This window comes from Juglans microcarpa x Juglans regia, chromosome 2S, assembly GCF_004785595.1.
Source record: "Juglans microcarpa x Juglans regia isolate MS1-56 chromosome 2S, Jm3101_v1.0, whole genome shotgun sequence".
Taxonomy (NCBI): Eukaryota; Viridiplantae; Streptophyta; class Magnoliopsida; order Fagales; family Juglandaceae; genus Juglans; species Juglans microcarpa x Juglans regia.
In genome coordinates, this window is record NC_054597.1 from 29,216,481 (window position 1) to 29,242,306 (window position 25,826).

The window sequence follows — 25,826 nt, forward strand, 5'->3', positions numbered from 1 at the left end:
TTTGGTGACGGGCTCATGCCTACCACAGCGAGTCCCTCAAGATGGTGACAGAAAATGCTGACGAACTAGACGGTGGTCACTAGCAGCTTCATTCGGGTGTGGAGATCTCCATATTCTTTTGTGAGGAGGGACTAGCTAGCCCAAGGCTGCGGGTCAACCCCACGATGATAGGCAAGCACAATCCATGTGTGTGTGGCGATTTTGAGCTCGTTGTGGGGTGAGGACTCCATGGTGGCAACATAGAACACTAGAAGGTTAGACATCATGCTTGTCGGCTTCTTCACGAGGCCATAAGTGTGTATATAGCTGATGGGTTGTTTGCTTGCCAACTTCTATAGCTTCATCGATGGGGATAGAAACCACCACCAGTGATTTTTAGGATCTCTCATGGTGGGCCCCGCACCTACAGGTGTCCTTACTTGGCCACCGACGTGCATATAGTTGATGGGAGATCTACCCGCCCTGCTTTCATTGGCCGTGCATGTTGTGTGAAGTTAGGGAGGCAAGGTCTCGACCGTTGGTGGTTTCTGGAATGCCCTAAGGCCACCAGTGTCCTTACACCACCACTAGTGAGCTAGATGTCTAACTCACCCACTTTCATTGTGTAGCCAGCGAGTTGTTGGGCTGTTAGCCGGCCTTATTCCATCGCTCGCACATTGCCATGATGTAAAGCCATGACAAGTTTTGTCTTCTTTTTTTCTCTCTATGGTAACAATTCTAATGAAAAATAAATAATAATAGGCGAAAAGTTGTGGCATTCTTATATGTTTCCTTGAAAACGATCTCGTGAGCCAACAAATAACAGGCAAAAAGTTGATAGGATTTTATCTACTTCTTTGGAGATGATCTCGTGAGCCAATGAATCGTTCTTCGTTAATTCCTTTAATGAGAATAAGTCAATCCCACAGACGACGCCAATTGTTGATGCATTTTTTTGGTACAGGTCAAAAAGGAAGAATGGCCATCATCGACAATTAATCGGCCCATGATAGTGGCTTAAGCATCAATACGGTGTCCCTTCATGCATCCATGAAAGTAAATAACAAATGAAATATAAATGAGAGAGATATACATATTTATGTGGTTCAACATAAAGCTTACGTCCACGAGTGTTTGGAAGCAAATCTTCTATATTTGGTAATTTGTACAGTCTCTCATGGTATCTCTCAGTACAATATGAGTAGTACAATGGAGGATGATGGCCCTCTACCTAAAGGGAGAAGATGTCTCTGGAGTCCCCAAGATAAGGGTAGAAGAAGCCCTCCAAAAGTCGCTCTAGAAGTTGATGACCAAAATCCCCCTTCTTTCAATAGGAAATTTCTCTTTTTCTAGACCTCTTGAGAGTGCCTGTTAGTTTTATGTCCCTTTCACCTCTCGCTACAATAGCACGGTTGAGCAGGCCTTCTTCCTCAGCAATGTAGTTAAGTACATCTCCCATCGGAGCTGAGCGGTCGAGCACTGTCTCCTGCTGCAACAGCGCGATGGAGCACACATCTCAACATAATAGTGCAGTCGAGCATACCTCCTGTCGTAGCAACGCAGTCGATCATAACTCCAACCACCTCAGCAAAAGATGTTAATAAGGTGCATGCGATCAAGGGTGACACTCTTGCCATAACCACTGCCAGCGAGTTACCTCTGAGAATGGGCCTCCGAGCCCCACAACTCAACTCATGCGGGGTACCTCAAGAACGAGTCGACTAACTCAAGAACTACCTGAGATGTACTTAGAGAGTCGGCGAGCTCCCTAACTATTTAAGTGCAAGTTACAACAAACACATTCCAACCTTCAAATAATAAATCATCTCCAGAGGATAAAGAATCCATTAGCACTGGAAAAAATGAGAACAGAGATATACGACAAGGATTGTTGAACGTTCACACACAACCACCAATTCACTCAGTTATCCTATATACGTTCATACGAACAAGCATCCTATAGGCCCACCCACTACGACTCTTACCGGGATTTACATGTCTCCTCAAGGTTTGTCCTCGAAGACCCTCGTTGAACCACACAACAAGGAAAAAATGTTGACAAGTTGCTAGTATTTATCTTCTTAGGATGTCCACAAACTATCTTTATTTTGATTAATTGGAAGATTCCCAACGCTATCTTGTTAGACATGTTAGCGTTAAGAATCACAAGCATCTATGAGGGTACAAAATAAACTAGGCCTAGCCCATTATATGGCCATCATCAAAAGCAGGAGGGAAAATAAGGGAAAGACAAGACTAGACAAAACAAGACAGGACAAGAGCTGAAGTAGGAAGCCAAGTCAAACACTTAAAAGGAAAGGTGAAAAGGACATATAGGTTACAACCACTTCTAAGAGGCCTAGAATAAGTGAGTTTTCCTATAGATAGAAGGGGGATCATGGTCATCAACTTCTAGAGTGACTTCTGGAGGGGCTTATGTTACTCTCATCTTGGGGACACTAAACACAGCGTCTTCTCTAAGGGTGAGTAAAAACTCCGACCACTCCGAATCTGTTCGAGTTTCGACGGTACTCTGACTTCGATGGACTCAGAGTTTTTGAAAATCGGAGTCGGGGCCGGAGTTACTCCGGCTACTTTAGTTGGAGTAAGGGTCGGAGTTCGGGTCTAACACTTTTTTTAAAAAAAAATTGGCCTAACCAAAACGATGTTGTTCCCTTTAAAGTAGAACAACGTCATTTTATTCACAAGGGGGTCCAAAACGCAAGACCCCCTTCTTTTTGTTCTCACTTTTTCCCCCCTCATTCTCGCACAGGAACTCTCTCCTCTATGGTTCTCCTTCTCCAACATCTTCTCTCTCCATCTCTCTTTTCTCCCTGTTGTTTGCACCACCATGAGCCATCATAGAAGAAACTCCATCCGCCGTTCTTTCTTGTAAGCCTTGCATCTTAATATTTTATTATAAGGGTGTTAATTATTTGTTAAGAATGATTTAGGGTTAAAAAATTGTTGAAATTATTTGTGAAATTTGTTGTTTTGTGGTTATTTATTGTTTGAATTGGTGGATTTATATTTTTAGGGTTTTAGTAATGAGATTTGTGAGATTTTGTTTGGGAAAAATTGAATAGTGCTAGTCAGACAACGTCTATTGATATTCGCTCGAGTGTGGCTCGAGCAAACATCACAAAGATTGTTTGCTTGAGCCTTCGCTTGAGTGTGGCTAGAGCAAACTTCACATAGATTGTTTGCTCGAGCCGTCACTCGAGTGTGGCTAGAGCGAGATTCACATAAATTGTTCGCTCAAGTGTGTAGCTTGAGCGAGCTTCATACAGATTGTTCGTCCGAGCCTTCGCTTGAGTGTGACTCGAGCGGACATTCAATTTTTGTGTTTTATTTATTTTTAAAACCACAAACACGACTAGACACATTTGTTTTCCTTTTCAATGTATTTCCAATGTGCAGATAATTTTCATTGTATGTTAAATGACGGTTGTTTGTTAATTATTTTAGATTATTTGCATAGAGAATTATGGATGCTACACTATCTCTTCGCGATTCTCTACAAGAGGATGTCACACACCCGTTGGCGTCATCGACTGGTGCTTCAGGCCGCAGACTCCAATCTAGAGCAGCTATATCTTGTGCAAGTAGTCGAGTCCCAATAGATCTAGAAGTTATTGTTATGCTTAATGAGGAGGAGAAGTTGATAAATGTCAAGGCCGATCGACCAGCACGATCTAGTATAAAAGGTCGTAGACATGAGAACATTTTATCAAATTTCCTGGTTAGCATGAGAGCCCACAGGCTCGATGTCACTACTGTGGGCAACTATGCAGTTGTCATTTGAAGAAGTAAGGCATGTCAATTTTAATAGCACATCTTATAAGCTGCCAGCGGTATAAGATACACAAAGGGTTGGTGGCAACTGATTAGATGAAGTTAAGTTATGAGATTTCTATGGCCACTGATGGCATGCATATTAAGAAGTTATCAATCCCTTAGTACAGTGAGAAAATATTAAGAGATGTTCTTATGAAGATGATCATTACTGATGAGATGTCTTTTACCACGATTGACAAGACAGACTTGTGTGTGTTGAGATTTTATCCAAATTGGGGGGAACATATGGATGTAGTAAGGGCAAAGAAAAATTCACAGTCAAGTTTAAATATTTCAACTCCAAATTTAGTAAATTTAGGTGAATAAGAGGATTTGCATACAACATCTACAAATTTGGATCGACCAATTGGCTGTAAAGCTGAGAAAGCAAAACGAAAGAGAAAAGAAAGAACGGATTTGGATTATCTCATGATATTAAATGAGATGAAAGAACATAGAAAGAATAAATTAATATTTATGTAAAAAGCATGTGATCATGACAAACAGATACTTTGTCTTAAGCAAGAGGAATTGCATATTTGAAAAGAGAAGATGTTAGTTGATCAGTAGAAAGTATGGAATGAAGAAAATAAAGAAGAAAACGAATTATGATAATTAATACAAGTGTCATGTCTTCAATACTATAAGAATACTGTCTTCAACGACAAATGAAAATCCTTACAAGTCGTGCCAGGAGAAACTAGTATATTTTGGAATGTATTTTGGGTTAATTGTCATGTATTTTATGTGCTAATTTTTTGTTGGCTTGTTTTTCTTGTGGAGTGACTTTTATTTAATGTTTTGAACCATATATTTTATTTGATATTTTAGGAGTAATTTATGTTGGACATATGAGGTTCTTAATGATAGAACAAAAAAAAAAAAAAGAATATAAACAAAAATTATTACGATTTTGAATAATCATTAAAAAGGTCATTGCACGATTTGAGTAAATAAAAAAGAAGACATACTACATTCTTCTGCATGAGAGAAATGGTTACACATTCTTCTAAAAAAAGAGAAGGAAATGATAGTGCAAAGAAAAAATAAATCTTATCGCTGTATAGTTTCTATAAGTGGTCGACGAGGTATGTTTGGAGTTGATAATGGACATTCCTATCTCTAATATCATGATGGCGTTAAATGAACTTACTAAATTTAGTTGTAGGGCAGGGTGACACTTGCTCATGTGTGCTTTCTGCCAACTGTTCATATTCGAACTCTTCAGATCCATTGTCAACCCGTTCATCTTCAATGATCATATGAAGTAAAATTATGCATGCCATCATAAAATCGTTGAGTGTTTCAATGTTTCAGAACTATCTCATCTATGGACAAAATAAGTTTTATGAGTTTCTGTCTCAAATTGGATACAAAGAAAAAGAGAATGACTCATTCAAAACTTCATTCAAAAGTATTTGTGAGAATAGATTGACGAATCAACAAAATAGTTGTGAAAAAGATTTTGGTGGGCTTGCAATCGATCGCACCTGATAAATCTGCATGACTTTTTAGAACAACCACGTGAACTTGGTCATTTTTCTTCAATAAAAAGTTGTCTTGCTGCCTGAATTTCTTCGTCAGAATCTGAATCGAGAAGTACCATTTTCCAAAAAGATGAACGATCCATTGGGAGAAAATGAAAAAATTATTTTACAAAGAAACTTGAGTTGAACTGAATAAAATTGCTGAGTAAATGTTTTGTTTTGTAGTGAAAGAATATAACCATTGGAGAAATATTTTCGCTAAAAAAGATATCTGTTGGAAGAATAAGACTGTTGGAAGAGTATGATCGTTGGAAAAATAGGACGGTTAGAAAATTATGTCTTTGGAATAATATGAATGTTAGAGAATTAATGTTTGCTTTTTTTAATAAGGAATAAATATTCCAATTACCATTAGAAGTATAGAGTATAAATGAAAATTGTAAATAGATATTTTAATAGAATAGAGATAGATTTAGAGAGTATGTTATTTTTTTTTATATAAGAAACATAATTCATTCATGTAAAATGAGACATGTACAACATACTACAATTACACTGCAACATCTAATAATACTCGAGACATGAAATTGAGGACATTGATGCCACCATTGAATTGTATCTTCCACAAGCCTAGCATTACAGGCAAACAAATGAGCAGCTTCATTACCCTGTCTACCAACATTGAGTCTCGTAATCTTGAAATATTCTAAGCAGAATTTGAATTTCCAAAATCAAAGGGTCCTACATAGTGAGGTTCAATTCTCTAGAATTTACAGATTTAGTAATAGAGAAAGAGTCACCTTCCGATATTAAACTAGATATACCAAGATGAAGAATCATTTGCAAACACCATAAAGCAACTAGAGCTTCAATCTCATTCACTTCAAACTCTCCCATTTCCCTCCTACTCAATGACATCAACACTCCACTTTTAGCATCCCCTAAGATATCTACAATTCCAGCAAATGAAGAATGTTTAAATAAGGCCCCATCAAAATTTAATTTAACCGAGCTTTCAAGAAAGTACCCACTCCACATGCACAATAATTGATTAGACTTTATGGTAATAAAACTGTCAACATATCCAATGCAATTATTTACCATCCCTTGAATAGCACAATTTGAATTTTCAAATAACAACATATTCCTATACTTCCAAATACCCCAAGAAATATAATGATGAAATGGGAAACCATATACTTAGTTGTCACCAATCACATTAGATAGAACACCTTTATGCTATAAAAAAAATTTTGGTGGGCAAGCTATTAATACATGCTCTCCAAGCAAAAGTTTTCACTTTATTTGGTAAATTCAAATTTTATAACCTTCGCCAAAAATCAGAATTTACTGATGCAAGGGAACTTTTTGCTCTATTCTCATTAGTCAGCAAATTAATGACAAAGTGGTAACTTGACTTCACTGAATACACACCATTTTTATTCCCACCCCACACCAACTGATCATCAATTCTCTAAGTTAAAGGAATATTTACTATCTGGTCAGCAACATATGGAGGAAACACAATTTGGATTAGGGTCTCATTCCAAGTACAAAACTCACTATCAAACAAGGCATTAACAATGGAATCTTCTTGTAAATTTTGTTCAACAATTGGAAGATAAGATACTAAGTTTATTGTAAGCCATATGTCATGCCAAATATTAATTGAATAACCTCACCCGACTTTCCAAATACATCCTTGTGAGAAAATGTTCTTGGCTAGAAAATACTTCTCCAAATAAAGGAAGGATTATTGCCCAAAGTCGACTTTAAAAATGTAGAATGAGAGAAATACTTCACCTAAAAAACTCAAAAAAATAATGAAGTAGAATCATGCGTAAGCCTCCATTCTTGTTTTGTTAACAATGCTAAATTAAAGATTTTCAAATTTTTAAAACTCATACCACCTTTAAAATTGGAGGTACACAATTTCTCCCAACCTACCCAATACATCTTTCACTCCATACCATGTTGACCCCACCAAAACTGAGCAAACATCTTCTCCACTTCCTGACAAAATGATTTAGGTAACTGAAAACAACTCATTATGTAAGTTGGTAATTCCTGCACAACTGCCTCGATTAGGATTTCCCTACTAGCTTGTGAAAGTAACTTCTCTTTCCAGCCTTGCAATTTATTCCAAACTCATGTCTTCGGGTCCCTGAAAGTATTATTTCTGTTTCGACCAACAAATGACAGAAGACTCAAATACTTTGCATGATGTTGGACAGATTGTACATCCCAACTCCGTTTTCTCTAAATTCAGTTGCTAGTTGGAAGTATATTCATATGTGCATAACAGTTGCCAGAGGCATTCACTTTTAGACTTTGTGGCTTGACAAAAACTATCATGAGCCAAAAACCGATGACTAGTGATTGGTGCACTATTACAAATCTTTATACCTCTAAGTAAACGTCGTCGTTCAATATCTTTAATTAACAAAGATAACACTTCAGCACATAGTACAAATAAATAGGGAGATAATGGATCCCCTTGTCACAATCCTTTCGATGCACCAAAAAAAGAAGTAGGAGTACTATTAAGTAGAACTTTATATGAAACTGAATTAATACAAGATAAGACCATATCCATCCATTTTGCATCAAAACCCAATTTAAGCATGACTTTTTCAAAGAAACGCCATTCTACCTTATCAAAAGCCTTGCTCATATCAAGTTTCAAAGACATAATACCCTTTTTATCTCTCGTTCGCTTTCGAATAGAATGTACAACCTCAAACATGACGAAAACATTTTTAGTAGTAAGCCTACCTGGGATAAAAGCACATTGATTTTCACTAATCACTTTTGGCAAAATAAGCTTCAACCTATTAACAATAAATTTGGTTATGATCTTTTAAACCACATTATGCAAACTAATTAGTCCAAAATCAGTAACCTTTATAGGCTTTTCCTTCTTTGGAATTAAAACAAGAAAAGTCTCATTTAATTCTTGAGGTATTTTACTTGAATGAAGATAAACCAACGTGCTTTGACAACAATAACCTCCACTATAGACCAATATTTTTTAAAAAAGACAGGAGGCCCTTGGATTAAATGTAGTAAACAGTCCTGAGAAATAAGAGCTTATAACTTCTTCCAATTCTCGTCCCTCTTTCCACAAACCCATATCATCTTGAAGTTGAGTTATAGTATTTCTAGTCCTTCTATGTGAAGCTTTGAAATGAAAGAACTTAGAGTTTCGATTCCCCAAGTGTAACCATAATTCTCTAGAGTCCTGTTTCCACATTAACTCTTCTTTTTATAACAATAAATTGATATCATATTTTAAGGCTTGCACATCAGATATAAAAGTCAATAAATGATTATCAACGATTAAATTGTTCAACTCTCTCCTTTTATTTCTCAACTGGGTCTGAATATTATCAAAGTGGGTATGCTTCCATTCATCTAAGTTACGACTATAAAGGCTCAATGCAGATTTCAATGTCTTAACAGTATCAGATTCAACTCTATCAGACCAAGACTCAGATATAACATCAGCACAACCATTAGCCTCTATCCACATTGCTTCAAATCTAAAAGGTTTCTTACCTTGCCTTGAATCTTCAACTAAAACAATTATGTTGAGTATTAAGCAATTATGATCAGAATAAGAGGTTGGCAAACTTAAAACTTGTGGTGATGGGAATAAAGTTAGCCAATCTGTAGTTGCAAAAACTCAATCAAGCCTCTAGTGAATATTTGTGTCCCCTTTCCGCATATTAGACTTTGTAAAATTTGAATCGTCCGTAAGTAATTGTTGAATGAGGCAATAATCAATTACCTCTCTAAAAGCTTGCATATGTCCTTCATGTCGAACCCAACCACCCTTTTTCTCTGAGTTAGACACTATCTCATTATAGTCACCAAAACATAGCCAAGGGCAATCAAAGAATTCAAATAAATACTTCATTAAGGACCATACTTCCACCCTACACCCTGCCTCTAAATGACCATCAATCCCAATATTTCTCCATCTTCACAACTTATCCATATCATGAATCCATGCGTCAATATGATGCTTCGAATATGATAGGACTTCTAAACCAACTTCTTTCTTTCAAAATAGTGCCAAGCCTCCACTCCTTCTAAATTAACAGTCAAACAAGCAGAAAACCCGAAATAAAATTTCAAAGTGGACATACAACGGATTGTGCTCTTGGTTTCCACAATGAAAACCACATCAGGATCTTGTCTCAGAATTAAATCCCGAATAACCTAAACTCCCCATGGGTTCTCAAGCCCACGAGAGTTTCAACTTATGATTTTCATGGTGTTTAGCGGGGTTGAAAGTCAGCCTTCGCCAATAACACTTCCACATCCACCAAATCAGTATCATCTGATTCTTTAACCCGTTTGAAAATATACAAATAAGATGAAAAGTCAAGAGCACTTACCTCTGGTAGGCATTTAGATGGAGTTAAAGAGACAGCTTTACCCTTGAACCACCAACTTGCTTAACCATATCGCAGCCCAATGAAACATCCCACAATTGTTAGAGGGGGATGACGAAAAACCGATAGTTTGAGAAACATCTTCAATTTGAGAAACAACTACCTTGCATCGCTAGGATCACTTCTTCACCCGTGGGACAAGTTGTTGCTTCCGCGAACCATACAATAATTTCTTTGCACTGAAATTAGGCAAAGAAGCCCTAGAGTGAATGCTGAAATCTAGAGCGGGCCTAGGAATATCAGACTTATCAGAAGGACTAAGGCCTTTCATCACCTCCCTTGTCCCTAATGATCCTACCCACCATCAAGGGTCTGGCCCACAATGATAATCTTTTTCTTCCTCTCCTGCCCTTTACCTTCAATTGACTGTACTGTCATTAAATTCGATTCCATAATCAGATTCTCAAGAATCTTATCAGAAATTCTTTTAGTTGCATCAAGCGGTTTTGAATTGAGTTCTTTATCCCCTATCTGAGACTCAACCCTTCGTGTAGTCCCAGAAACATCCTTGGAATGATTTGGGAAAGTAGTCTTATGGTTCCAAGTAAAAAAATCCCCTTCGTCAACTCTTATCCATGCCTCGTAAGGAAGGCATTCTTTCTAAATATCTCTCATTTCTCCACCCATAAAATAATCTCTATCAGAATGACCCAATTTACTGCAACAGTAGCAGAAATTGGGTAATTTTTCATATCTCAGACTTGCCCAAACTATCTCTCCATTTAACTCATGGCAGTGGATTTATGATATCCAGTCTAACACGAATTCTTGAGAAAACACCTCAACTAGGAGACTCAGCAGGCAAATCAATATCCTCTACTATACCCATGGAATCCCCAATACCCCAGATTGTCTCACCATTCATCCCATTCAGAGGAAGATCATATATCCTTACCCAAAAAGAGACAAAGTACATAGAAATATTAGACTGTTGCATATTCCCATCATATTCCTTAAGAAACACCATACTCTTATCGAACGACTATGGGCTATGACGTTACATGTGCTCTTTATCCCCTTCGTCAATGAATTGGGCCAAGAACCGATTTTATCCTAAATAAAAAAATTTCACATCCTTGATCGGATTCCACACAGTATGCATCATAGTCTTAAACGCTTCATTGTTGAAGAATTTTCTAGTGTGAAGTTTGAATAAAAGGCACTGAGAGGAATAATGCAACATAGAATCCTTATTCATGCAGGGTAAAGAAACCTCAGACTTCTCCACTTCAAACAGAGACATTTTTTTTTTGGTAAGTCACTTCAAATAGAGACATTTTCTTCCATCTGTCTATAATATCTTTAGCCAACCCTATAAAGGACAAAATTACGCATAAAATCACATTAAGCCAACTCCCAAGTATCAAAATCACTGAAAATCGTCTACTGAGAGAAAGCAAAACTGACAATAGAATAGAAAAATAAGAATAGTTAAAAAAATTCCATAATTGTCGAAGGGGTTTTAGTGAGTTTGTTATTTGATATCAATAAAAAGTAGCTAGCTAAAGTGGAAAAAAAAAGTGTGGATTTTCCGGCCAAAGTTTACACAGCCTGTTACTAATGCTCTAATGCTAGATACAGTCTTAATGTGTATAAGTCTCGCACACTCTCTTTGAAAAAGGTAGAGTCTACTAATAAAAAATAATTTTTTATGTAAGTCCCAATTTTATCTACTTTTTTTCAAAGAGAGTGTTCAAGATTTGCACACTCTAAGACTGCAAATATCATTTTCAAACAAGATTATAAGTGAGTGATCTCATTGATCTAAATAAGCCATTTACACTTACAACTCTTCCTACAATCTATATGAATAAATTCATGGGCCTAACTTATCCAATAAAATCGATTCTATAAGAGATGATTGTTCATTCCTTATAAATATACCCAAGACCTTATCCACAGGCAATGTGAGATTATTCCTCAACACCCTCCCTTATGTGCAAACCAGTATTTTTCCGGGTCCTTGTCATGGGATAAGTAGTGTAAACTCTCATTCGTCCTATGGCAGGCTCTGATACCACGAAGAAATTCATGAGCTTAATTCATCTCATAAAACCGGTTCTACAAGAGATGATTGTTCATTCCTTATAAACATGTCCAAGACCTTATACACAGGCAATGTGAGATTATTTCTTAACACTATATAACTAGAATTTGTGTTCAAATGAGTCAAAGGTAAGGATTTGAATAATATGAAATTCTTGATCAAATTTTATTACTTTATCAAGGAAAGTAAATCCTATAACATTCATAATTGTCTGAATGAATTTTCCAAACACCATTAAATACTTAATAAATATCATAAGTCACTTTATATATTTATTTTTCTTAATCCAACTTTAAGGGAATGCTTGAGAATTGAGATGAGATGAGAAATTTGTGAATAGTAATGAAATGGTTTGTGAATAGTAGTAAAATAGTTTAAGTTATAATGTTTTATGAGGTTTTGAAAAATAAGAGAAAAAACTAAATAAAAATACTATAAAGTTAAAATATTGTTATAATATAATTTTTTAATATTATATTTGTTTAGGGATTTGAAAATTTTAAATTATTTTTTGTATTTTATTTGAAAGTTTAAAAAGTTGTAATGATTAGTAGGGGTGCAAATGGTCTGGTCTGGCGATGGACTGAATATTTTCGGATCATCATTTTTCCGAACCGAACACCCATAGAGACCGGACCAGACTGATAGCTATCGATCCGGTCGGGTCGGGTCGGTCCATTTGGTCCGGCCTAATTTTTTTCTTTTTTTAAATAATTAATAAAAAAGATTTATTTAAAATACTAAATTAAATTAAATGACTTATTAATGTGGATTATGTAACAAACTCAATAAAAAAAATATTTTATTTGGTCAATGATAATAAATTAGATGAAAATTAAATTATTAATTTATATAATTACTATATAATTAACTAATTGATATTATATATTAGTTAATTCATAGAATATTAATAAGTGTTAATAACATATTTAAAATTTTATATTGTTAATAGTGATAGGTTAGATGAAAAAATATATAAAATATTGTTAATTTATAGAATATTAACAAGTATTAATAACATATTTAAAATTTTATATTGTTAATTGTACAATTATTATATAAATAATATATATAAAATATATATTTTTTGTAATTTTTCATTCAGTCCGGTCCGGTCTAGAAAAACATTGGAGCGTGGACCGGACCGAAACTTTTCTGTCCTCTAAAAGGTAGACCAGGACCGACCGGTCTCAGTCTTAGTCTAGTCCAGTCAGGACCGAAACGGTCGGTCTACCGGACCGTTTATCACGCCTAATTATTAGTTTAAAAAAATTATAATGATTAGTGTGAAAATATTTATGTTTGAGTGATGTTACACCTAAGTAGCAGAAACAAGTAAAATGCTCACTTAAGATGAGTGTCCTCTAAGGGTGTGCAATCGGACCCTTTTTTTTACCAGTCCGGTCTATAACCCAGAAATCTAGGTATATTCGAGTGTATCTGTCTGGATTACACTCGGGTTGTAGGAAGAATCTGAATCTGAATCCGGTTGTTTAAGTTAGATACGTAACCGTTTGTTTTCTTTATCGAATTAAAAATTAGAGGACATTTTCTTTTTCTGCACAAAGACTAGGCCGGAAAAGGATCAAAATAGATATCAATAAATTAATTAAGTTGGATTTCATGTAAGTAATGAGCTTAATGCACTTTTACACAAAGAGTGCCCTCTTAGATGAGGAAGGAAAGAAAGAGAGAGAATAGAGGAATAATTCAGTTGTATTGATTTTGCATGAAATGGGAAAATCCTTTACACCGACGCTTTATCCTTCTGACTTGTAACAACCAAAAGAAGAGAGAGTTAGTGTGCTCAATACCAAGGAAAATGACAGACGCCCAGCATGGGCTTAACTAAAGTTACTCAACTGGAGAATCTGATGGGCCTATACAGATACAAAGAATAACCCATATCCTTTTTATTGGACTCAAAGCTATAATTAATCCCCCAACTGCAGCTCGCCGTTTATAGCATTGACAATGATTTATGTATTTTTATATTTATCTTTATATTTATATAATATCTCTTTAAATTGATTTATATTAGATTATTTATTTTTAAAATTTTGTATAATTATGAATAATATTTCTTTATTATTCACTCTCCAAACATTATTTTACTATTTTTTTTTGCATACCGATTAAAATTAATTTTATGAAATTTATATTAAATTGATGATACAAAATATTTTTTAGTACATATTAATATTTATTGATAAAATTAGTCGATATATGAAATTGATAATATTTAGATATACAGAATTGGTACGGTATTAATTGTAAAATATATAAAAATAATAATTTAAAAATAATATATAAAAGATACTAATATTTTATATTTATTATTTAATATTTATATATAAAAATATAATTTTAAAGATGTATCTTTGAGTAAATGAGATGAGATTAGCAATCACCAACCCGTCCGCAAAAAACGGTAATAATAAAACGACATTTATCAATGCACCAAAACGCTTCGTTTCGTTGCGCGTGTTAGTGCCTACCGGGAACACCCCGCGTATCATAGCAGAATCGAAACAAAACCTTACCCACAACGCAAACCCTAGGACCTCACTCGACGCCTCTCTATAAGTAGCAGCAGCAGCAAGCGTGACTGTCATCTAGCCTCCAAGCTACGGGCTGCATTTCATGGGATTTCGGATGCGATAGCTATCTCTGTACTCTTGTAGTCGTTAATCCTCGATTCAGAACGTCTCTGTTTTTCCCTAATCTTTTTGTGTTCTTGTGATCTCGTGTTTGATAGCTCAGGGGACGATGATGATTCTTTGTGATTTAAGGTCTCGTTCGTCGTAATTGGCTCTTTGGGCCTTGCCGACCATCCTGATATATCACCACCCATATTCTGAGCCCCTTTATATAGCAAAAGATTTTGTTTTTCCTCTTTTTATTTCCTGGTATCTTAGTATTTGAAAGTTGTTGATCTGATTGGTTTTGTCTTGTTTCTGTGTTTGATTTTATTTTGCATACTGGGTCGGCCGATGATTAAATAGATATTTTAAAGACAAGCATATGTCTGAATCAATCTATGTTGATCAATCTAATCTTCTCTCTGAGGCCTTCTTTGTTTAACTGTTCTTTTTTTTTTCGCGTAAATTTACATGTTGTTTGGTTACCGAGAAATCTCTGGAAGAGACATCCAGTTTTTGCTTTTATTATCATGGGTTTGTAATGCGTAAAGTTCACAGCTGCAGTGAACTAAAAGCTGATTCTTTTTTATTAAGATTTATTTCTTTTGGTGTCTCAACTTTTACCGTCCTCTTTATACAATCAAAAGAAACTAATTGTTGGTCAAATGAACTGCTGCCGATGATGAAACAAACGGTATTTGCGCAATGTATGAAAGTTCGTGATTACATTTACAACTACTGCCTTCCTTCTGAGGCGTTCATATTATTCCTTGCATGATTAATAGTTCAGTTTTTTGTTTAAATGAAGGTTGATTAGTCGGTTTCTAGTTTTCTATGTTGTATACGGGTCGTGTGATGAACAGTAGCATAGTTCAGATGATACTCTGTGATTATCACATCTCAAGTCTTTCGCTCCTATCTGATGACCCAGTTCATACTTTATATTCTTATAGCATGGTTATGTGCTACTTTTGTCTCCGTGGTGTGTTGTTGTGCTAGTCTCCTCAGGAATTTAGGTTCCCGGAGGTAGGTTTTATGTGCGAGTCCTAAGGGCTCTGTCTTGTGGTGGTTCCTGCCATAAAAATTCTATTTTCGCCTCAGGACAAGAATATCAGTTGTGTATATTCCAGTACCATTTAGAAATTTCGTGCTTTATGCTTTTTTCTGAAAGGTAACTGTGTTTAATGTTTATCTGATGCCCTTAATCATATGTAAGGTAAAGGAAACCGTGATTTGCATTTGCCTTAAAAACAACAATTTATTTTTTATGGACGAATTTTGATTGATGCTATGTTCATATGAGGGTTGCTCTGCCTATGTTTATTTGGTTGATGTCAGCCCTTCAACAATTTGTCAAGAACGCTAGCTGGACATGGCTGTGTATATATTTTTCTTTTAAAATGTGTTCTAATGATTTTGTAAGTTATTTTTTAAATGTTATGGGGTATACCTGTGGGACTGTGACGATTTGTGTGAAAGGTCTCGTTCGTCGTAATTGGCTCTTTGGGCCTTGCCGACCATCCTGATATATCACCACCCATATTCTGAGTCCCATTAAATTGTAAATTGAACAGCATATCGAATTAAATAAATGTAATCCGTCTCTGCATTCTTTGTGAATAACATTTTTCTATCTCCTTTCCTTATTATTATTTTATTTTGCTCCTAAGCAGTGAGAGTTTGCCGCAAGCTGTTATCTTCGCCATGTGAGGGCTCTTTGTAGTTTGATATGGTATCGTGGTGGTCTGTTGCATGTGTGGACACAGGTGGAAGCACCCCTCATAGTCACTAATTTTGGGGGCCTGTCTTGTGTTTTGGGTCTGTGGAAGATGATGTTTACCTTTTTCTGTGGGATGGCATAATGTGCACCAAATTTTTCTTAAAAGAAAATGCCATTGTCTCTGCGTTCTTGGAAATATAGAAAGTCGAGCTTATGGCTTGAACAAAATGTATAGATGATGATGATGATTTTAGGTAGCTTGGTGCGGTAATAAGTGAGTGAGTTGAACTCGTAGTGTGATAAATTAGAGAGCTTTTGTAGTTTAGTTTTTGAATGGTATAAATTATAATCTCTAAACTCGCAGTGTTTGCGATGGCTGTGCATGCAGTTGTAGAAATGAAATACAACTGGCCCTTCCTCAGATTTGAAATTAGTGGTTTGGAGGGCACTTGTTGGGTTGAAGAAATTTTATGAAATATGGATCTAGTTGTTCGGATGCCAAAATGCCGAGGAGCGTCCTCATGAGTTCATTCATCATTGATTTTACAAGTCTAAACTGGAATGTAAACATCTTTTCTTATAAGATTTTTCTAGCATCTTAAATTATTTTCCGAATGTTGTGATTCTTTAGACAGCACGTGACATTAATTGATTGTCTGAAGTATCAACGAGGGTTGATACTCAATGTTCACGACACATACATCACTGATCTCGGCTTCTAGCTATTACACGTTTCGACTCCGTTCTGGAAATGACCAAACAGACACCAACTTGTGTAGACTTCTCGATTCCAACTTCAACAAAACAGAATCGGAGTCAGTTTTTTTTAATTTTTCAATAGAATCGGAGTTTACACAAGTTGGAATAACTCCGACTCTCATTTTGCACCCCTAATTAATCTCACACATTAACATTTTCTTGTCGTTCATCGAAATATAATTGTTTCAACATGCATTTAGATATATATACTCACATTTTACATAATTTTTTTTTTATTTTTTCTCGTCAAATATAGTGTATAAGTGATAAGCAGAAAAATTTTAAAAAAAGTTTGGTGTGTAGTGTGTACTCTTCAGATAATCTCTTGAAATTCACAACTTGATATCCTCAATTTTGGAATCGATTTGATGTAAAATTCCAAACCACAAGATGAAAAAATGATTTTGGTTATAGCTTGACTGCATAATTTTTACCTGAATTTCAGTCTAATTATAGGGAATTACAAGGAATCCTAAGGAGGAAGGATCAGACTCCGTCCCGACGCCCGCCAATCTTATGTAAATTAATAGTTTCCGGTAGCAAAATTATCTGCCTGTCAACGCAAACTGACAAGTGCTCATTACTCCCAAGTCATAACCCCTCCAGCTATTTGTTCTACCCTTTCTATCAGGCAAACACATTACTTAGGTTCATCACTTGTGTTGATCTGAGCAAGTCAGCAATTTATATCAATATTGAAATTTAAGATGCACATCGATTCAATGTGGTTTTACATCATCTACGATTGAGATCTGGAGCTTTTGACAAAAAAATAAGCCCATCTAATAAAAATATTACCCTTTCTTTTTAAGGAAAGAATGTGCTAGTGCACAATGAAAGGAGATATTAAGAGGGTGAAAAGATAGGATAATCACAAGAGTCATAATCCAATCGTAGAGGTTCCTTGCAGTGGGTGTGATCCTTAGGTTGGATTTCATTCGGTCGCTGGACCGCTCTCCTGCATGTCAACAGCGCAGCCAGCCTCAAGGACCGTGCCACCAATCCTGTTCGGGGGCCAATACCGAAGTACTGATCTTCCTATTATATTCTTGGCTGGCAAGGGACCCCTATCAAAATATCATTCATAAAACAAGCAAGAATTTAGAAGAGAAGAAAATAAATCCAGGGGTGTCGAAAGTAATGATTTAGAAGTTGAGATTAAAATATATTACCATACGTGTGAATCGTAGCTATTATTACGGTTGTCACCCATCACAAAGACATAGTTCTCAGGTACACGCTGCAAAACAAACTCACAACTTCAATAAGTGTTTTTGAAATCAACGGTGCCGGCAAAAATTTAAGAATTTAAGACTCAAAATATAAGAAACCACCAATTTCTTGCTCAAATGGCTATTTACTGGGGGCTTATAATTAAGTTTGATTCAAATCATAGTTATGGATCCATGTTGTATGTGTAAAAAAGTGGAGAGTCGGTTGACCATCTACTATACTTCATTGTGAGATTGCTAGGACATTGTGGAATGATGTTTTGCTTGGGTGGGATTAGCTTGGGTGTTGCCCAGATGGGTAATAGACCTTCTAACTTCTTGGAAAGCCATGTAGGGCAACTCTCAAATAGCCTCAATTTAGAAGATGGTTACAACATGTTTATGGTGTTATATTTAGAGGGAGAGGAACGAAAGAAGTTTTGAAGAGCAGGTGCGGCCAATGGATTGGCTTAGAAGTCTATTTTTCAACACTTAACTCCATTGGTCGTTTGTAATTGATTTTATGGCTTGTCATTTCATGAATTCCTTGTATCTCTAAACTAAGCACACTTAGATGTTGCTCTTGTATATGTCTCGTATACTTGGGCTATTGCCTATTCTTTCGATCAATAAAATCTTGTTTACCGATAAAAACAAAGATTGGTTCAAAATTTCCAAAACTGGAGATATTATAGTAATATGATTTTGTAGATCCAATCAGACCAGGAAAAGAAGTGGGTGGAGGGGTGGGGGCAGGAGGCAAAACGTGAAGGGGGGTACTTACAATTGGTGCCATGTCATAAGAAGGCGGTTCATTGATGAAATTTTCTTGTCTCTCGATTCCATTAACTATAAGCTTCCCTTTACAAACCTGCAAGCAGACAATTACCCATGGTTAGATTCTTCCGATCAAGATATCAAAAGACAGTAGTGCCTGATTTAATAAGGACTCGTTCTAAATATTCTCCTGAGTACATTAACATTCAAGATTAAAGTCAGAGCTAAGGCCTGACTGATGACAAGCTTTATGTGCAGGCTAAAGGGGTTCCCTAATTTTCTTATCAACAGCAAGATCTAAGCTACAGGTACATGCAGAGACACAGATACACACATACACAAGAACATGGAGACAATGTACGGAAGTAAGGCTTCACATGTGGATTCATTAATATACAAAAATAGCAAAAAGGAAACAGGCAAACAAAAGTAACATGTGATTATTTAAACATGTCCACAAATACACACACTGCAAGAGATAGAAGCATATGTGCAACTTCTAATACTTAAGATATCCTGTGGACCTAAGGTAAGATGAAATATTCTGAAAAAAAGGATGAAAGACATACTCTGCACTTGCTTTCTGATTTCGTTAGTTTCTTTATTTTCTAGCATAACAAATTGCTATACACAACAACAATTTTTCAGAGTGATGTGAATTGCAGTAGCAAAATTTATTAAACAAAGAAGAAAACTACAGAATGTTATGCATAAAAGGCCTTGTCCCTTGATCTCACCTCCACCATGTCACCTTCCTTGGCAACAACTCGTTTAATAAATACATCATCATCAGTATATCCCACTTCTTGAAGGACTGGTGGACTTTTAAATATAACTATATCATTTGCACATGGCTTTCTGAAATAATATGAAACCTGTGAATGCCAAGACATATATTTTCATTAGGTGAATGTACTTCAAAATTAAATATCTCATCAATAGTCAAAGTACCACTATAATTAACAGCATATTGAGTACAATGTTTGAAATAAAGATGGAAATTTACAATCTACATAGTACTTTCACTTTTAGGCCTGGTTTGGATAGCAAAGTCCTCTCAACTCATCTCACATCCCATCTCATCTCATCTCAATATCCAAACACCATAAACACAAACACTTTTCAATTTATTTTTCATCTAATCATTGCAACTTATCCAAACTTCCAAACAAAATACAAAAAACAATTCAACTTTTTCAAATTCTAAAACAAAAATAATATTCTAATAATATTTCAACTTTATAACATTTTTATTCAACTTTTTTTCTCTCATTTTCCAAAATCCCATAAAACAAATTAACTCAAATCATTTCACTATTATTCACAGATTATCTTATCTCATCTCATTATCCAAACGAGATGAGATAAGATTCTCATAAAACAATTCTACACTCAATCAATTCTTTGCTTCTTCTTCCAAGAGCATCCCCCAAACTCAACTTTCATACATCCCATCACCTTAATCGATTTCCTACTCCAGAAACTAGACGACTAAACTATGTCAGCGGAGCCTATCCGTTCATCGCAACTTCAAAACTCCAAGATTATTTTTTTTCAGCGAAAGTATCAAGCTAACATTACCGTCGTCAAACATAAACTTCACATTAGACTTCTAAATTGTAATATTGCAATCCAAATCTCAATCCAATCACACGCATGAATATAATCGAAACCTCGTCACCAAACATAAAGTCCAAAAAAATAAACGAAGCTTCACCATATTAACAAACCACGCCTACCTTTTCTGCCACAATTCGATCTCCGACGTCAAATGTAGGATACATGGACAACGAAGGAATGTACCTCGGCTCGGCCACGAAAGACCGGAACGCTAGAGATACCGCCAGTGCCGCAAACACCGTCTTCGCATCGTCAGAAGTGAGATTCAACCAGTCTGGCAAAGGCCCAGAACCCCCACTCTTCTTCTCCACCTGCCCATCATCCCCACCTTCCCCACCACCCCCATCTCCTTCACCCCCTCCTCCTCCTGCTCCTCCTCCACTTCCAGACTCCAACACAGCATTTGTATCCTCTGCAGAGTCCTTAAAAGCATAGCAGTGGAGACTTTGGAAGTGGGTTCTGTGGTTTTGGAGCCTAAACCCCAGGAAATTTGGGGTTTTGGAAATAGAGGCGAAGTAGGTGGGTGAAAGTGGGCGGAGGTTGAAAATTGGAAAATAAAGACATTTACTGGGTTTGAGGAAACCGGTTGAGGGGAAATTAGGGTTTTCAACGGAAGGTGATGGAGGGAGGACATGAAGACATTGAAGAGATAGCATGCCTTTCTGTCAGGCAATACAGTCGGATTTCTGTTTGGGATAATTGAAGTCACAGAATTTATATTGTTGGGTTGGATTTCAATGTTTTGAATATCCCACGGGTAACCGTTTCGGTCTAGGTATTAAAATGTGATATTTTGATATGAGATTGAGTGTACACCAGCGTACACTCTTCACACATTTTAAGTGGCATCACTCTTTTTTTTTTTTTAACCTACATACTGCGGCTGCAGCACACAATAGACTGTTGTAAATATTTTCTCTTTTAATATTGATATCGTTTTAGATATTATTTCGAAAGACTTTATATATGAATAAATTATATATAATCTGATTTGAATTGAGGGTCAAAAAATTAGCTTGTAAATTGAAGAAATAATTAAAAAAAAAGTAAAGACCGAAATATTGACCAGTACGGGCCTCAACGGTTGAAATTCTTATCGACGTGAAACTATATCCTTCTTTGTACCGGCTACTCTACAGAAACGAAATATTTCGACTGTACTGACCGATACGAGATGAGATTCAAAACATTGGTGTATCTCCTGCGTCAGATGTGGTGGCGACTTTTACTTTTTCAAGACGAAGCTAATCACCGTGACAAATGCCTTTTGGTAAACTCAAGAACCCAGGTGCTGCCCACTCGCTGCCCTGCCCGCATTTGCAGCCACCAGCAGAGGCAAGGGATGGAGGGGGCCCAGTTCCACTCCGGGTTTCTCCCGCCCCGCACCCATATATCTATAGAAAAATGCTAGAACGCACAAACAGGAGAGGCATGAAAAGTAGAAAACCATGTCAGCAGTTGAAAACTCCCTTTTACCCTTGCATAAAACAACAGTACTCCATTTTACCCATGTCAGCAGTCTCATTACCTATCGTTGTCATCGACCAGCAGCCCCTTAATCACGTCAATTCGGACTTTAACTCCTTAGAAAAAGACTTTCTACAATTTTTCACTAATCACATCTCTTGCCCGTAGAATAGCAAATGTAATCACGTCCCTATGCAAAGGTATGTTGCCCAAGAGTCCCATTATTTTTCTTTTTTTTTTTTTCATTTATCTTTTAATCATCATACACATTTTAAAAAAAATCTCACAACATCATTAAAAAATACTTTCTTAATCATTAAGTAAAAAAAAAATTAAAAACAGTATCGAGAGAAATGCTCGGGACCTATTGTTGTGATCCCAAGCATTTCTGTTTATTTTATGTTTGTACTGCTATTAATTTCAATTAATTTTTGACAGGAACATTCTTCATTTTTGCAAGCATCTCTAGCTTAACCAATTGTGTTCGTGGCCATCCATACACTTTGGCCATGGCTGCTCTCATTTATATTATGATTGCACCTGATACTTGGCCATCCATACACTTTAACCACGCTCGGCCATCCATACACTTTGGCCATGGCTGCTCTACATTTTTTTTTCAATTTTTTTTAAGCTATAGAAGGTCTAAAGTATACACATATAAATGAAAATAAAATGGATGCTATCAATTTAGTTAAAAATCATCAAGTACATATACAAGTGAAGATAAAATGCAAAGAGGGTAATCTCGGATTTTTCAAAAAAAAATGTTTACAGATCACTTACACACGTATTTTATCCAAGAGAAGAGAAATGCTACAAGCCTACAATGTTGTGGATGGAAGAATCGACATTAGTGCAGGAGCAGAGAAGTTTTATTTATTTGTTTTTTTGAAACTCTACGGGAGATGAACTAGCGATACAGAGAGGGAGAAAAGCAAAAAGTATAGAAGCTTCCGTGACTTTTTTGACTTTTTAATTGTTTTAGGCTTCGTTTGTATCCTCAACTCTTCTTAATTCATCTCAATTCATTATTATAATTTTTTTAAATTTCAACACAAAATATAATAAATCATTTAACTTTTTCAAATCTCAAAATAATAATAATATTAAAAAATAATATTTTAACAATATTTTATCTTTTCAACTCAACTCAACTCACTTCAACATCCAAACGTAACCTTAATTTATTTTTTTATTTACTTTCCTGTACTTATCCAACTTAGCACATTTATGCATTTCGTGCTATAAGGGGGCTTCCCAAGCTCTCATATATGTGTGTGTATATATATATATATATATATATATATATTTATATCTCCTTATTCTTAAAATAGCCTATCGGCAAGTGAATTGGAATGAGCAATAACTTTTATTTGACACATTTCATTCTGTTTATATCCCTGTGTGAATAGAACTTTACAGAATAGATGGAGAAGTCGATCTGACCTGTCGTCGAATCTCTCAACAAACAAATACCACTTCTTTTAACGATAGGTTGCCAAAGCAATAGAAAAATCGGCACTTTGATTTCGCTACCGATGCATGATGGAGAAAGAGACAGAGAGAGAATATGAGGAACCGTGAGAGAGAGAGGTCTGGTTCCAACGAATGCAGAGAGAGAGAGAGAGAGAGAGAGAGAGGAAACAATATGAAAGATAGACATGGAGAGAGTGGGTTTGAGGGGGAGGGTAGAAAGAGAGAGCAGAAAGTGAGGGACCGGTTTGTGAAATTTCAAGATGAGAAAGAGAGAATCAGATGAAGAGAAGAAGGTTCGGGAAGGGATGAAAATGGGGAAGAAAAAAAAAAAAAAAAAAGAGAGTGAGATGGGCTGGTAGTACTAGAACAGTAGGCTTGCATTATGAATCTTTTTATACTTAATACACAAAATCTTGACAAGGACCCAAAAAAGAAAAAAGAAAAAAGAACTGATGCAAATAAAGACTTATGATATATTATTAACTCTGTTAATGTCTCCCCAAGCTATGATGCATTACTGTTTTCATACAATGCTTCTGCACACCTAAAATTTTAGTTCATGCATTTATTGTCACGTTTCAAAATAAAAAATAAAAAATGCATTTGTTGTCACGTGGCAGCAAAACAAAATCTGAAAGTACGTTAGTATGACCAAATAATTTGGTAAGGATAATGATAGGCTTACTACCATTCTATTATCTATATATTTTTTTTGAAAGATTTTTTGTTTTATTTAATAGTTAAGAAAGTGACTATTAGTGATCGGTTTAGAAGGATAACCAATAATCAATTTATAGCTGACTTCTAAATTTATTTTTTGGGATTTCTCATTTATTATGCTCTTCATCTACTTTACATTCATCTTTTAAGGTATGAAGAGATTATACTATTCATCCTTTTTTTGATAAATCTAAAATAGTAATAATGATAATTAAACTTATGGCTCTATGGGAGACAAAAACCGTATAGATTCGATTATTATCATAACAATACATAAGTGGTTTCCTCATTAACTTATGTGCAGGTGATAACTATGGTGTCTTCAAAAGTGCTATTTATCAGCAGCGTAACAATCAAAACTACTTTTTGTCATATGTATTTGTGTTTCGCTCTATCATTATTGTATTCTCCTTTATTTCATTGACCAACAAATGAACTGTGGCCTACTTGATTACCTTCCTATGATGTTTTCTATGATGTTCTTGTTGCATGTGGCATCCCAACATATATGATTTGGTTGTTCATTAGAAGTAGTTAATGGTGTCTATGTGTTGGCCCATCAGGTTGATTATCTGTAAACTAACTCTAGATATGGTCAATCTATTTTGTTTGGAAATATTTATCACTTGAAGAAATCCATATATATATATATATATATATATATATATATATTTCTTTCAACCGGACAAATGTGCCTTGCACGTTGGTCCCACTGCTAGTATATATATATATATATATATATATATATATAATTATATAAGAAAGAATTCATAGACAAAACATCATCGTTTTTTCTATGGAGTTTTTTTAAAAAACAGTCCAAACCAAACAAAAACGGGATGTTTAAGTCCTCCACCTCCCGCGACTCCCCCCCCCTCCCCTTCTCGAATCTCACTTCTCTCTCTTTGTTGCTCTTTGTCATTGTATCTGTGACTCCGTCACAGCGTCGCTCATCTCCATCGCTCTCTGTGTTCGTCGCCATCACCGTCGCAATTGTCTTCATCATTGTCGCTGAAGGTGAGCCCCAAATCCGAAAGCTCTTTTAGTATTTTATGTTTTTTTTTTTTTTTTTTTGAGTTGTAAAGATTGGAGGAAGGTTGGGATTAAATGAAGATAGAGGATGAGATTTGTGAACTGTGCTGTGGAGATTTGATTGTACATGTGTTTGATGTTGTGATTTTGTGTGTATTTTGATTTTCGGATTGGAACCCTAAGCTAATTTAGGGTTAGGATTGGAAATTCAGCATTTTCAATTGGAAGATAGAGTATAATCAAGGTTGAACTTAAGGGTCATTGCTATAATACCATGCTTAGACATCAGCTGTCTCAAAAAGCTTAACTGGCTGGTGATTTTTAGGGTTCGTTTGTTTCTTAAACCCCTCTCAACTCATCTCAACTCATCATTACAACGTTTTCAAATTTTAATACAAAATATAATAAACAATTCAACTTTTTTAAATTCTAAAATAATAATAATATTAAAAATTAATATTCTAACAATATTTTTCATCTAAACTCAACTCAACTCAACTCAATTCAACATCCAAACGCAGCCTTAACCTTTTTCCAACCAAAAAGAAGTTCTTAATTTGCTTTCTAATAAACTGGCATTCCAACTTCG

At 35.6% G+C, this 25,826-nt stretch overlaps 1 protein-coding gene and 4 non-coding genes across 6 annotated transcripts; 4 read left to right on the forward strand and 1 right to left on the reverse strand.

Moving 5' to 3' along the window:
- The first annotated feature begins 14,574 nt into the window (after nucleotides 1–14,574).
- Nucleotides 14,575–14,675, forward strand: LOC121253724. Its single transcript, XR_005938448.1, has one exon. It is a non-coding gene; the product is annotated as a small nucleolar RNA Z43 (small nucleolar RNA).
- A 451-nt stretch (nucleotides 14,676–15,126) lies between these two features.
- Nucleotides 15,127–15,209, forward strand: LOC121253736. The gene has a single exon (XR_005938460.1). It is a non-coding gene; the product is annotated as a small nucleolar RNA U83 (small nucleolar RNA).
- An 86-nt stretch (nucleotides 15,210–15,295) lies between these two features.
- LOC121253720 lies at nucleotides 15,296–15,383 on the forward strand. The gene has a single exon (XR_005938444.1). It is a non-coding gene; the product is annotated as a small nucleolar RNA snR60/Z15/Z230/Z193/J17 (small nucleolar RNA).
- A 524-nt stretch (nucleotides 15,384–15,907) lies between these two features.
- LOC121253723 lies at nucleotides 15,908–16,004 on the forward strand. Its single transcript, XR_005938447.1, has one exon. It is a non-coding gene; the product is annotated as a small nucleolar RNA Z43 (small nucleolar RNA).
- A 1,784-nt stretch (nucleotides 16,005–17,788) lies between these two features.
- LOC121251574 (chloroplast processing peptidase-like) lies at nucleotides 17,789–21,827 on the reverse strand. 2 transcript variants are annotated; one of them, XM_041150855.1, is made up of 6 exons: nucleotides 21,732–21,827; nucleotides 20,659–21,273; nucleotides 19,657–19,794; nucleotides 18,927–19,013; nucleotides 18,109–18,171; nucleotides 17,789–17,998 (listed from the first exon to the last, which is right to left on the reverse strand). In XM_041150855.1, exons 2-6 carry the CDS (start codon nucleotides 21,193–21,195, stop codon nucleotides 17,915–17,917), a joined length of 909 nt encoding a protein of 302 aa, XP_041006789.1. In that variant the 5' UTR covers nucleotides 21,196–21,273; nucleotides 21,732–21,827; the 3' UTR covers nucleotides 17,789–17,914. The 2 variants fall into 2 exon arrangements, with proteins under 2 accessions (XP_041006789.1, XP_041006788.1); XM_041150854.1 differs by having other exon boundaries at nucleotides 18,104–18,171.
- Between the last annotated feature and the right edge of the window lie 3,999 nt (nucleotides 21,828–25,826).